This window comes from Lepidochelys kempii, chromosome 13 (genome assembly GCF_965140265.1).
Source record: "Lepidochelys kempii isolate rLepKem1 chromosome 13, rLepKem1.hap2, whole genome shotgun sequence".
Lineage (NCBI taxonomy): Eukaryota > Metazoa > Chordata > Testudines > Cheloniidae > Lepidochelys > Lepidochelys kempii.
In genome coordinates, this window is record NC_133268.1 from 37,396,372 (window position 1) to 37,409,588 (window position 13,217).

The following is a 13,217-nucleotide window of genomic DNA, read 5'->3' on the forward strand; positions in this document are numbered from 1 at the left end:
TGGGTCAAAGGGCTAACGACAACGGAACCGACCAGAATGCTAGCGCAGGTGTGAAGGATGCACAACCTCCCAGGGCCAGCGGTGGTAACAGGCTACAAAGAAACTTTCCTTTAATTAAGCAAATTAACACAGAGGGTGAATTCACACGCTGAGGGGCTGGGTTGGAGTCAGCGCCCCCTGGCAGGGATAGGCCGTGTGTCCCATTCCCCACCCGCTAAGCCAGCCGGTCGCCCCCCCGCCACGTTGGGGCTGGATCTGAGCTGGCGCCCCCTAGGGGGCATGAATCGCATACTTACTACCCTGGTTTTAAGCAGGTGCCAGAGCTTAAAATAGCTGCTTTTAGGCGCGTCTCTACGGAACGATGGCTTGCAGTACCCGAGCTGGCCACTGGGAGCAGCCAACCTTACATCTCCACTCAGATCGGAGATAGGAAAGCTCCCTGGTGAAATCCCAGACTCCCTTTTTATCTGGCTGTGAAAATAGACTTAGGGGAAGGATGGTTTTGTGGTTCAGGCCCCTGGACTGGGTCCCCAGACACCTGCATTCTATTCCTTGTTCTGCCACAGACTCCCTATATCACCTTTGACAAGTCGCTGCACCTCCCACATGCCTCAGTTTCCCCATTTGCAAACTAGGGACGATAATCCTGTCTTTGCCCATTTAGACTGGAATTCCTAGAAGCAGGGGCTGTTTCACTGTGGGTTTGTGCAGTGCCTGGCACAACGGGGGCCCTGCTCTTGGATGGGGCCAGTGTAGCCTCAAGCGCCTCTTGTAACTTCCTGAAGACGTGGACTCGCCCAGCCTCAGCCTCTCAAAGTTCCCTCCGTCCCTCTCGCCCTCCCCTGTTTCTCGCCGTCTCTTCCCCCTCCACCTGCCTCTGTCCCTCAGCCATTCTCCTCTACCCCTCAACTTTCACTTCCCTGCCACTTGAACAGACGGGGTGCGTCCTCTCCACAGAACAATGGCAGCGCCTTCCCTCCCTAAATCATATATCCCCACTCAGACTTGAGTCCCTGTTCCGTATTTACACAAAGTCTAATTATTCTCCTGGTGTAGCTGGGCCAGTCCCTGTTGGGGTCAAGGTGGAGATATTGGAGTCTGGGTTTGATCCCGCAAAGTCACAGCTGGTGAGAAACGGGGAAATGGGTGTTGCGGGAAGGTTGTTCAGACCAGGTCAACCCCCAAATAAAAAGCAAATGAACACTCTCCCAGCAAATTCTTGACAGTTTCACCATCGCTCCATGAAGGTGGGGAGGGATAGCTCAGTGGTTTGAGCATTGACCTGCTAAACCCAGGGTTGTGAGTTCAATCCTTGAGGGGGCCATTTAGGGATCTGGGGCAAAAATTGGGGCTTGGCCCTGCTTTGAGGAGGGGGTTGGACTAGATGACCTCCTGAGGTCCCTTCCAAGCCGGATATCCTATGAAGGAGCCAGTGGGAAGATTTTGTCCGTTCTTGTTCCACACGGACACAGGACTAGCCCAAGGTGTTGATGGATGAGGTGGGATTGTTAGGAGTTCCCATCCCACATGCCCTAGTGCTAGTCCAGAGTGATGGTGGATGCGCTGGGATTAGTGGTGCTCCAGTCCCACATGGCCCCAGGTCTAGTCCAGGGTGTTGCTGGTGAGGTGGGATTGTCGAAGTGGCTGTCCCACGTGGCTGAGAGCTATTCCAGGGGGTTGGTGGAAACAGTGATGCTCTCTGGGTTCCCATCCTGCAGCATCTCCAACTTGGCCTCCTCGCGCCGCTGGATGGTCCGCCCCGTCCCCTGCCGCGTGCTGGACATCTCTGAGGCCGTCCCCTCAAAGAGCTTGGCCATGAAGCCTATGCCGGCTGACTTAATCAAGGCACCGCCGGTGAAGGTATAGAGGATGGGGTTGACACTGCTGCTGAAGAAAGCCAGGGCCGTCAGGGTGGGCCGGGCCAACTTCCCGGCCATGATGAGGCCCTTGGAGTGGCTCAGAGCCCCAGCCACATCTAGGATGTTCACCACGTGGAAGGGTAGCCAGAAGAGGGCGAAGGCAGCCACAATCAGCACAATGAGCCGGTTGGTGCGGCGCTTCCTCCGGAAGCGGGTCTCCTGCAGCCTGCGCCCGATGACGCAGTAGCTCCAGATGATGGCAGTAAAGGGCAGCACAAAGCCGGTCAGGGTCTCAAAAAGGTTGTGGAAGACAAGGTGGCCAGTGGCGGGATGGGACAGGTCGCAGAGCAGGTGCCTGCCCCTGTGCACCAGCTTGCGGTAGAAGATGACGGGCAAGGCAAGGAGGAAAGAGACCATCCAGATGGCCAGGACCAAGGACCTGACCACCAGGGCGGTCCGGATCTTCTGGGAGATGAAGGGCTTGGTGACAGCTAAGCAGCGGTCCAGACTCATGAGGGTGATGAGGAAGATGCTGGCGTACATGCTGACGCCGCAGACATAGTGGCACAACTGGCAGACCACAGGGCCGAACTCCCACTTTCCGACGCTCAGGAGCCGAAGGAAGAACGGGGAAGTGAGCAGCACGGCGCAGTCGGCCAAGGCCAGGTGGAGGATGAGGAGGCAGGTGACCGTGCGCTTCTGGACACGCCAGAGAGCACTCCACACCACGAAGACGTTGCCCGGGAAGCCCAGGATGAAGGCCAAGGAGAGCACGGTCAGCCCCAGCTTGGCGCCGGGCAATGGGGGCAGCGCACCTGGCTGGGCAGTGGCATTGAAGGTGGCGTTGGTCATTGGGGCGAGAGAAGGGTCTGGAGGATAGGAAGGTGAGTGAGAACTACAGTAAGGACTCTGTACTGCATCTCCTGCCTCAGTTTCCATAATCCCAAATACAGCCCTCCATCCCCCTCCACCGCTCCACCCGTCCCCATACGCACCCCTCCATCCCCCCTCATTCCCCCCTCCATTCACCTATACACCCCTCCATCCCCCCCACATACACCGCCCTATCCTCCCACTCCTCTGTCTATACATCCCCATATGCACCCCTCCATCCACCTATACCCCCCTCCGTCCCCCCACATGCACACATCCACCCGCCCACTCCTCTGTCTATCTATCCCCATTCACAACCCTCCATCCCCCACCTATGCCCCTCCATTTCCCCACACTCCTGTCTATCCATCGCCATACACACCTCTCCATCCCCCATGCTGCTGTATCCAGTCCCATAAGCACCCCTGCCTATCCATCCCCATATGCACCCCCTCCAGCCCCCACATACACCACTCCATCCCCCATACTTCTCTGTCTATCCATCTCCATATGTCCCTATCTATACCCCCATACACACCCCTCCATCCCTCCACATGCCTCGTTCTATCCATCCCTCCCACACCCATCCATCTCCCCACTTCCCTCTGTCTATCCATCCCTATGGACATCCATCCACGCCGCCATCTACTCCATACATATCCATCCCCACATAACCCCGTCTATCTCCACATCCACTCCTCCATGCACCCCACCCCATTGTCTATCCATCCTCATGTACATCTCTCCACCTCCAGCCACACCCCTCCAGCCACCCCCACTCGTCTATTTATCCCCATATACATCCACCCCCTCTGTCTATCTATCTACCCACCCCCGTACGTCCCCTGCATCCATCCCCCCATTCATCGCCATACACCCACCGTCTATCTGTCTATCTACCTGTCTTCAGCCTCCACTTTGCTCCGCGGCAGTGGTGGGGGTAGGGGAGGGGATGGACGGGTGGCTCTCAAGGCGGGAAGAGGTGTATGGTTTCCTGAGGACAATGTGGGTTGCTGATGGGGCAACTTCCTCCCTGCGCTTACACGGTGCTAATTCCACCCGTCATTTCACAGCAAAAGGGGGGTAGATTGTGGGAAGGAGGAGAGGGAGACACCTCCCCGTGAAAGAGCCGACCAGGGGACTGGAGGGCAATGGGGAGGGCAGGAGTTTGGCAGCACCCCAGGACCCAGGGACCCGACTGCCCTCCACCCCCACTGACTTAGATGATGTGGTTCCCCCCCATACACCCCCCAGCTCTGCCACCGACCCGCAGCCCCCTGCTGGCCCAGCCCAGCCCCCACCCCCAGCTCTGCCAGTGCCCCTCACAGCCAAACCGCAGCCCCCTGCTAGCCCAGCCCTGGGCTCCCCCAGTTCTACCGGTGCCCCTCACTCCCGACCCGCAGCCCCCTGCTAGCCCGGCCCTGGGCTCCCCCCAGGTCTGCTGGTGCCCCTCACTCCCAACGCACAGACTCCTGCTAGCCCAGCCCGGTCATCCCCACAGCTCGGCATGAACTGAATGCTTACGGCTAATCCTTAGGACCTTCTTGCCCTAGTCAAAGCTTCCTCCAGCCGCATCAGCTGTGGGGCGTCTCTCAGAGCCACCCCAGCCCGTCTGGCTGCTCCGAGGTGGCTGAGTCAGTGGGTACGAGCATCTAGCGGAAGCTTCAGCAGCATTGGGTAACCCACAGGCAGATCCGCCCCGCTGAGAGCTGGGTGTCTCGGGGGAGGTGACCTAAAAGCAAGTGGGGAAAATGGGGTCACTTTTTTTTCAGGGTTGGGAGGGGATAGTTGCATGTCGAAGACAAAGCTCCCTACTGTCAGGACATCGGGTCACCCTCGGTGGAGGGGAAAAGGGACCATGCTTCTTGGGACCCAGGCGTCCGGCTCTGCTTCCTCTCCCCCCTTCCCCAGAGTGGAGCCCATTGGGAGGGAGGCGAAAGGAAAGCTGGAAACCTCTATCCCCCTTCTCCCCTACCCCCACCTCCCCGGAGCCCTGGACTGGATCAGTGAGTGAAGTGACCCCCGCCCTGATGCTGGAGAACAGGTTCCCACATGAGGATCACGCCTTGTGTCGAGTCACACCCCCTGCAACGACTGTGGGGGGAGAGCGCCCCCGATGAGCCCCCTCCCCACAGCACAGCGCCCCCTAGCACCACACAGGGGTCAGCACTGACTGTGGGGAGAGCGCCCCCTACTGAGCCCCCACTCCCTGCAGCACAGCGCCCCCTAGCGACGCACTAACAGTGGGGGGAGAGCGCCCCACTGAGCCCCCTACTGAGCCCCCACTCCCTGCAGCACAGCGCCCCCTAGCAACGCACTGACAGTGCGGAGAGAGCGCCCCACTGAGCCCCCGCCCCTCCTCACTCCCTGCAGCACAGCGCCCCCTAGCGACGCACTGACAGTGGGGGGAGAGCGCCCCACTGAGCCCCCGCTCCCCCTCACTCCCTGCAGCACAGCGCCCCCTAGCGACGCACTGACAGTGGGGGGAGAGCGCCCCACTGAGCCCCCGCCCCTCCTCACTCCCTGCAGCACAGCGCCCCCTAGCGACGCACTGACAGTGGGGGGAGAGTGCCCCACTGAGCCCCCGCCCCCCCTCACTCCCTGCAGCACAGCGCCCCCTAGCGACGCACTGACAGTGGGGGGAGAGCGCCCCACTGAGCCCCCGCCCCCCCTCACTCCCTGCAGCACAGCGCCCCCTAGCGACGCACTGGGGTTAGCACTGACTGCAAGCTCTGAATCAGCTCAATGAGTCTGGTGGCACCTTACAGACTAACAGATTTTTGCGGGCATAAGCTTCTGTGGGTAAAAAAACCCACTTCTTCCGATGCATCAGTGCTGTCACTTCCCGATCTACTTCATACTGTTTGCTCGTGTGGGCTGAGGAGAGCCCAGCCCTACACATTTAAAGAAGCATAGAAATGTGGAACGGGGAGGGACCTTGAGAGGTCACCGAATCCAGCCTCTGCATTGAAGTTTGTGATGCCTCAAAAGCAGATTGGCACCCTGACTCACAGCCTCCCCACCCCCCACAACCACTCGACCCAACTCCCCAAGCAAGCCAGGATAGACCCCTGGAGCCCTGACTCTCAGCCTCCCTACCACCACCACTAGATCCAACTCCCAAAGTGAGCCAGGATAGAACCCAGGAGTCCTGGTTCCCAGCCCCCCTCCCTGCTCTAACCACGAGACCCCACTCCCTGAGCCACAATCGAACCCAGGAGTCCTGGTTCCCGGCCCCCCCACACGGTCTAACCACTAGACCCCACTCCCTGAGCCCTGGGCCCCCCACGCACAACCCACTAGACCCCACTCCTCTCCCAGAGGCTGGGATCGACTCCACCTTTAATTGACCCAACCCAACTTGTAAAGGTCTGAAAGCTTTTCATGACTTCCTGAAGTTGAACAGGAACTCGGGGTGTCAGATGAATTTTCAATACCTATGAAGTGGTTTATTACAGTTAGTTCGATGTAACATAAACATGGGCTCTTAACACACCAATGATCGATTTATCTACAGATCTACTGACCAAAGAATGAGTTTGATGTATGTAACCCTCAACCCATCACCTCACGTGGGTGTTGTTTGAGCAAAGAACTTGTTGCCCTGTGGTTCAGAGACAAGATGGTATCGGTCCATAAATTCAAAGCATGATATTTTTAGTACTGTCAGCACAAACCTGAGTCAGATCAGGCCTTCCTGTTGTGGCAGGTGCTGCAGAGATCCCCACCGAGATCAGGGCCCAGATTGTGCCAGGTGCTGCCCAGACCCCTGACTGAGATCGGGGGGCCCTCCCTTGTGTCGGGGGTTGCACAGACTCAGAAGGACAGCCAACTCCTGCCTTATTTACAAACTAAATAGACAAGGGATGGGAGGAGAAACTGAGGCAGAGAGAGAGGACATTTCTTGCCTAAGGACTCATAGCAGATCAGTGGCAGAGCCAGGGATGGAACCCAGGAGTCCTGATGCCCAGCCCTCAATGTTCTAACCCACCACACCCCACTCCTCTCCCAGAGCTAGGGATAGAACCCAGGAGTCCTGGCTCTCAGCCACCACTGCTCTAACCACTAGACACCACTCCCCTCCCAGAGCGGGGGATAGACCCCAGGAACATTGACTGGGTAGTGCTATCCATATAACAACCTTTGTATTACGTCAGGTGAGTAGCTGGCCTGGCCTCTCTTCTGCACGGTCTGTGGGATAAGAGGCAGTTATTGGGCAGAACGGGTGCTGCTCTGTATTCACGGCACCTACAGGTGGTAACCGCATGAGTCCATGGGGCAAGGGACAGCGGCATGTGCCCTGGGCCGCACCCGGCAGAGTCATGGAGCCAGTCTGGGAGCAGGGCCGTTCCTATGTCTTTCTCGTCTATGACCTGGACTCGCAATGCCCACATTTCACCACAAGGAGGCAGCAGTTTGCTCCCATTAATACAACATGGGAATGGGAGTCCAGCACAAAGACATTCCCCTTTAAATGCCCCTTAAAGGGGAAGTGACCCTGAAATTTGGACTCTGGCAGTGAGAAACGGTGTCCTTAAAGGGGACATCTCCCTGAGGATCAGAGTCTGGCAATGAGAAATTCCACTCTTAAAGGGAAAGTCTCCATGCTGATGGAGTCTGGCAGGGATAAACTGTGCCTGTGAAGGGCGTGTCCCATGACACAGGAGGGGCACAAGAATGTAAGGCAGCAGTGTTTGGCAGTAAGAAATTTCCCTTTAAGAGCAAATTAAAGGGGAAGCATCTATGAGGGCCAGAATCTGGCAGTGAGAAATGTTTGGCACAACTTCCCTTTAAAAGCAAATTAAAGGGGAAGTGTCCATGAAGACAAGTATCCAGCAGTGAGAAATGTCTGGCAGCGAGAAACTCTCCTTTAAGAGCAAATTAAAGGGGAGGTGTCCTTGAGGACCTGCTCTTAAAGGGAAAGTGTCCATGAGAAGTCATGTCCAGCAGAGAGAAACTTCACCCTTAAAGGGAAAGCACCCGCAAGGGCAGTGAACAAGTAGGACTGCATAAGGGAGAGCTAAGGGGCTGCAGCTTGGTGTGGATCCTGTCCAGGGGGTGTCAACTGCCCTATGGTCCCGTCCTGCTTGGCCCCCTCCCCCCATGCCTGTAGCTGCCCTATCTCCATGCCTTCCCTTGCCACTGTGTCCTTGTCTAGGTCCCTCTGGGAGGGCGACTTCTTGTGCACCTCCCCGGAGGCCCCCTCGAAGAACTGGGCAATGAACTTGGCCCCTGAGGTCTTGATCAGGTCCCCGGCGGCGAAGACGTAGAGGACGGGGTTAATGCTGCTGCTGAGGAAGGCCAGGGCGGTGGCCCCCGCCCGGCCAGCCTTCCACGCATGGCCCAGGCTCTCCGCCACCCTCCCTGAGGCCACGTTGGAGGCCACCTGCAGCACATTGACCACGTGGTAGGGCACCCAGAGGGCAGCAAAGCAGAGCACCACGGCGGCTATGAGCTTCCCTGTCCGTGCTCCCCGGCGGTGCCACCGCCGGCCCCGCAGCTGCACCAAGATGGCGGAGTAGCAGCCCACAATGACTGCAAAGGGCACCACAAAGGCCACCACCGTCTCCATGGTGAAGTGGAAGACAGCCAGGCCCGGTGTGGCATGGCACGGCTCGCAGATCAGCCACCGCCCTGACTGGTCTGACAGCAGCTGCCGGTACACGAAGGCCGGGACAGCCAACAAGACAGCCGCTGCCCAGAGGGCGGCCAAGATCTTGACCACCAGGTGCTTCTTGCGGATGGCTTGGGAGAGGTAGGGCCGGCTGACGGCCAAGCAGCGGTCCACACTCATGAGTGTGATGATGAAGATGCTGGCGTACATGTTGACGCAACAAAGGTAGTAGACGCCTTTGCAGACGGCAAGGCCGAAGAACCAGGTCTTGAAAGTGAGGAAGAGGATGAAGAAGGGCGTGAGCAGGAGGACGGCCCCGTCGGCCATGGCCAGGTTGAGGACCAGCAGGCAGGTAACTGAGCGGCAGCTGGGCTTCATCTTCCACAGGATGCTCCACACCACAAACAGGTTGCCCGGCAGCCCGATCAGAGCGGCCAGGAGGAGGAAAACGATTCCGGTCACGCTGGAGACCGAGGACGTCAGGAGGGTGACGTTGCTGGAGGTGTGCAGGCAGCTGTTCATGGTGGCATCGGGCATGGGGCCAGGACAGATTTCCCTGTGGGGGAGGGAGGAGATGAGGTTAGAAGGGTTGAGATACAACAGAGATGGAGGGGATGGCATCTAGTGAGAGAGAGAGAGAGAGAGAGAGAGAGAGAGAGAGAGGGTGTATGGAGATAGATAGCTAGATTAGCTAGATAGAGGGTACGGGGATGGATGGATGGATGGATGGATGGATGGATGGATGGATGGATGGATGACAAGAAAGAGATACAGGTGGTTTATGAGGATAGACCAATGGATAGATGGAAGAACACAGGAGGTTCGTATGGGGAGATAGATTAGAAAAAGAAAGTGCATTAGAAAGAAAGAAAGAAAGAAAGAAAGAAAGAAAGAAAGAAAGAAAGAAAGAAAGAAAGAAAGAAAGAAACCCACACTCTGTCAGTACCCCTTAATCCTGACATGCAGCCCCCTTCTATCCCAGCCCTGTGCTCCCCCCCGAACTCTGCCGGTGCCCCTCACTCCCAACCCACAGCCCCCTGCTAGCCCAGCTCTGCCCTCCCCACCCCCGCCAGTGCCCCTCACTCCCAACCTGCAGCCCCCTACTAGCCCAGCTCTGCTGGTGCCCCTCACTCCCGACCCAGCGTACCCCACTGAGAGGCCTCCAATCCAGGCGGGCGTGTCCTGTCCTCTCCTAGCCCAGTCCCTCCATGGCCGGGTGGGGGCTGGCTGGAAGCTCGGCACGTCTGGACTGGAGCCGCTGAGTAATGGGGCCCCAGAGCATGGGGCTGGGCCGAGGAGCAGCCAGGCGGGTTAGCAGGATCCCTCCAGCCGCTTCTGTAGGCTCCCAGGGAGGGAAGGTTCGGGTGGGGGCACACCTCGGAGCGCCCAGGGCTGGAAGAAGTGGCTTCTGGAGACTCTGTCATTCCTCCTGTCCCCGCCCCGCTCCCGACACCCACAGGGAAAAGATGACAGCGCAGGATGGGTGCTGGGGGCTGATAAGGTCCCCGGAGCCCTCTGCGAGAGAAAACCTGGAGGGCTCTGAGAGCTTTCACACGCCTCTGCCCCTCACTCCCGACCCGCAGGCCCTGCTAGCCCAGCCCCGGGACCCCCCCTGCCCTGCCGGTGCCCCTCCCTCCCGACCCGCAACCCCTGCTAGCCCAGCCCCGGGACCCCCCCTGCCCTGCCGGTGCCCCTCCCTCCCAACCCGCAGTCCCTGCTAGCCCAGCCCTGGGACCCCCCCTGCCCCGCCGGTGCCCCTCCCTCCCAACCCGCAGCCCCTGCTAGCCCAGCCCTGGGACCCCCCCTGCCCTGCCGGTGCCCCTCCCTCCCAACCCGCAACCCCTGCTAGCCCAGCCCCAGGACCCCCCCGCCCTGCCGGTGCCCCTCCCTCCCAACCCGCAGCCCCTGCTAGCCCAGGCCCGGGACCCCCACTTTCCTGCCGCTGCCCCTCCTTCCCGACCCGCAGCCCCTGCTAGTCCAGCCCTGGGACCCCTCCTGCCCTGCCGGTGCCCCTCCCTCCCGACCCGCAGCCCCCTGCCAGCCCAGCCCTGTCCCGCCCACAGCTCATGGGAAATGATCCCATTAAAATGGTTTCTCTCAGAGATCCCAGGCCTCTCTGCCAACATGGTATTTCAAAAATAAGAGACTGTTTTCCAAGCACCCCCACCCCACCCTCCTCCTGATATTAATATTATTATTGCCATTATTATTAGTAACACTAATGAGCAGGACTCACCTGCATTCACCAGGGGTGTTTCCTGCTGCTGTTTGGAGCACTCGGCAACCCCTGATCTTGTTGCACAGAGATGAAAACAGAAGGGAGGCGTCTTGCAATAAGGCCACCCTGTAACATTTGCATCCGTAACTATTCAGCTGAGACTCCTTTGGGGAACTGAGGAGCCCTGGCTAACGTGCTCCAGCGGGGCCGGCGGGAGATTCCCTGGCCGGCCCGTCGAATGGGGGGCCCACCGATGTTCCAGAATGAGACTCCACACCTGGCTACTCCACCTACGCACGCCTCCGTCCTCAGCCCGGGTTGGGCGCTTCAGGGAATGTCTGTTCCCTTGTCAACTCCCCTGCCAGGCGTGCTGAGACTGGAGCTGGAAGAAAACCCCGGATTCCTGCTGGCCTGATCTCATCCTTAAAATCTTCACCACGCCCTGAGCTGGGGAGAGAACCCAGAAGTCCTGGCTCCCAGCCCCCCTTGCTCTAACTCACTAGACCCCACTCCCCTCCCAGAACCGGCAGTAGAACCCAGGTGTCCTGGACCCCAGCTCTAACCCACTACGCCCCTTTTCCTCCTCTCCCGGAGCTGGGGATACAACCCAGGAGTCCTGGCTTCCTGTTTTGTTGTGATTGCAGTACTGGAAAAGAGGCCCCCAGGGTGCTGAGTCACCTGCCTGCTCCCTGCACCACAGCATCCCCAGGTGCCGATGCTAATTGCAAGGGGAGAGCGCCCCCTACTGAGCCTCCCACCCAACTCCCAGCAGCACAGCGCCCCCTACTGCTGCTCCAGGGCCAGCACTGACTCATCTCCGTCACTTCCTGTAGCATTCACTGACCTCCCTCACCCTGGTTTGCTGGGTAGGTTGAGGACAGCTCGGCCCCGCATGCAGGGCTGGGAGGGACCTTGAGAGATCACCAAGGTCAGCCCCTGCACTGAAGTGTGGGATGCCTCAGAATCCCAGCCCCTCTGCTCGAACCACTAGTCCCTACTCCCCTCCCAGAGCTAGAAGAAAACCCCGGCCTGCAGAGTTTTAGCGATGGAGAGAGGGAGAATGGGTGCCCCGCTCGGTGTGTGTGTGTCTATGCCTCCTGCTGCCGTAGTGACCACACGACAGCGAGAGTCTAGCTGTGTTCTAACACGGCCATGACCCATCTGGACTTCCTTTTGCCCAATCCCCACCGCCTCCCCGCTTGGTCATTGCCCGCCCCCTCCCTGCTGCCAGAATCCATCCCAAATACCCATCCCCAGCCTGTACTCCCCCCCACAGCACCCACCTCACCTGCCACCAGGGTCCCACCCTGATCCCCTGCTCAGTCTGAGCTCTCCACTCCACCCTCCTCGCTCGTCACCGGGATCCCATCCTGATCCCCCCCATCCATGGCACTCCTGGTCTCATCAAGGGTTGCTGCTGGCCTAAGAGTGGCCAAACACCTGGGTTCTCTGCCCCTGACCCCCAATGTCTGTCCTGGGGAGGGGGTGAACACACCATCTCACAGCTAGGAAGGTCAGAGAGGCTGGGGGGCTGGCAGGGGGGCTGCAATAGAGACACTGAGACATAGAGACATACTTTTCTGGAATATCATCTGATGGTACCCAAGTACATAACACAGGGAGCTGCTCCCCCAGAGTATAATCTGATAATACTCAAGGACAGCACGATGCACGGAGATGTGTCCCTGGAGCAGCTTCACCTCAGGATCTCATAGTGCTACTGAAGACGATAGTACTGTAGTATGGAAATAGTATTAAATGCAGAAAGATACTTCCCTAGAGTATCATCTGATAATACCTCATTATAGCACAGTACCACTGAAGAAACCTATGCTAAGAATAACCTATGCCAGGAATACTATTGAATGCGCTCAGATACCTCCCTGGAGCAACACCGACTCCGCGGTGTAATATTTGCAGTGCCGGTGCAGCTGTGTTGAATAGTAGAGCGACAAGGCAGGTGAGGCAATATCTCATATTGGACCAACTTCCGCTGGGGGATGAGACAAGCTTTCAAGCTTGCACGGAGCTGAAGGAGAGTTGGTCCAATAAAAGATATCACCTCACCTACCTTGACACTAATAAGAACATGAGAACGGCCAGACGGGGTCAGACCCAAGGTCCATCTAGCCCAGTGTCCTGTCTTCCAATGGTGGCCAATGCCAGGTGCCCCAGAGGGAATGAACAGAACAAGGAATCATCACGTGATCCATCCCCTGTCGCCCATTCCCAGCTTCTGCCAAACAGAGGCTAGTGACACCATCCCTGCCCATCCTAGCTGATAGCCACTGATGGGCTTATCCTCCATCCAGGCTGCTTTTGAAGACATCAAGAGATGGAGAATCTATCACTTCCCCTAGGAGTTTGTCCCACTGGTTAATCACCCTCCCAGTTAGAAATTTGTGCCTTATTTCTAATTTGAATGTGTCCAGCTTCAACTTCCAGCTATTAGTTCTCATGCTGCCTTTCTCCCCTCGATTACCGAGGACTTCAGTAGCCAGGATTTTCTCTTATACACCGTAATCAGCTCACCTCTTTGTTTGGATGGGCCCAGTTGACCATCCGTCTCCCTCCATAGAACTGCCCTAGCCTCATCCCCATTGTCCGGTCCTCCAATCTTTGTGTCCTCTGCACATTTCGTCAGCAGTGATTT

At 58.1% G+C, this 13,217-nt stretch overlaps 2 protein-coding genes across 3 annotated transcripts; both read right to left on the reverse strand.

Annotated features, from left to right (window-relative positions):
* Positions 1-85: 85 nt before the first annotated feature.
* On the reverse strand, positions 86-4,464 carry LTB4R (leukotriene B4 receptor). Of its 2 annotated transcripts, XM_073308588.1 has the most exons (3): positions 4,257-4,464; positions 3,633-3,726; positions 86-2,728 (listed from the first exon to the last, which is right to left on the reverse strand). In XM_073308588.1, exon 3 carries the CDS (start codon positions 2,709-2,711, stop codon positions 1,665-1,667), a length of 1,047 nt encoding a protein of 348 aa, XP_073164689.1. In that variant the 5' UTR covers positions 2,712-2,728; positions 3,633-3,726; positions 4,257-4,464; the 3' UTR covers positions 86-1,664. The 2 variants fall into 2 exon arrangements, with proteins under 2 accessions (XP_073164689.1, XP_073164688.1); XM_073308587.1 differs by lacking the exon at positions 3,633-3,726.
* Positions 4,465-6,078: 1,614 nt separating this feature from the next.
* Positions 6,079-9,725, reverse strand: LTB4R2 (leukotriene B4 receptor 2). Its single transcript, XM_073309369.1, has 2 exons — positions 9,494-9,725; positions 6,079-8,902 (listed from the first exon to the last, which is right to left on the reverse strand). Exon 2 carries the CDS (start codon positions 8,881-8,883, stop codon positions 7,753-7,755), a length of 1,131 nt encoding a protein of 376 aa, XP_073165470.1. The 5' UTR covers positions 8,884-8,902; positions 9,494-9,725; the 3' UTR covers positions 6,079-7,752.
* Positions 9,726-13,217: the final 3,492 nt, after the last annotated feature.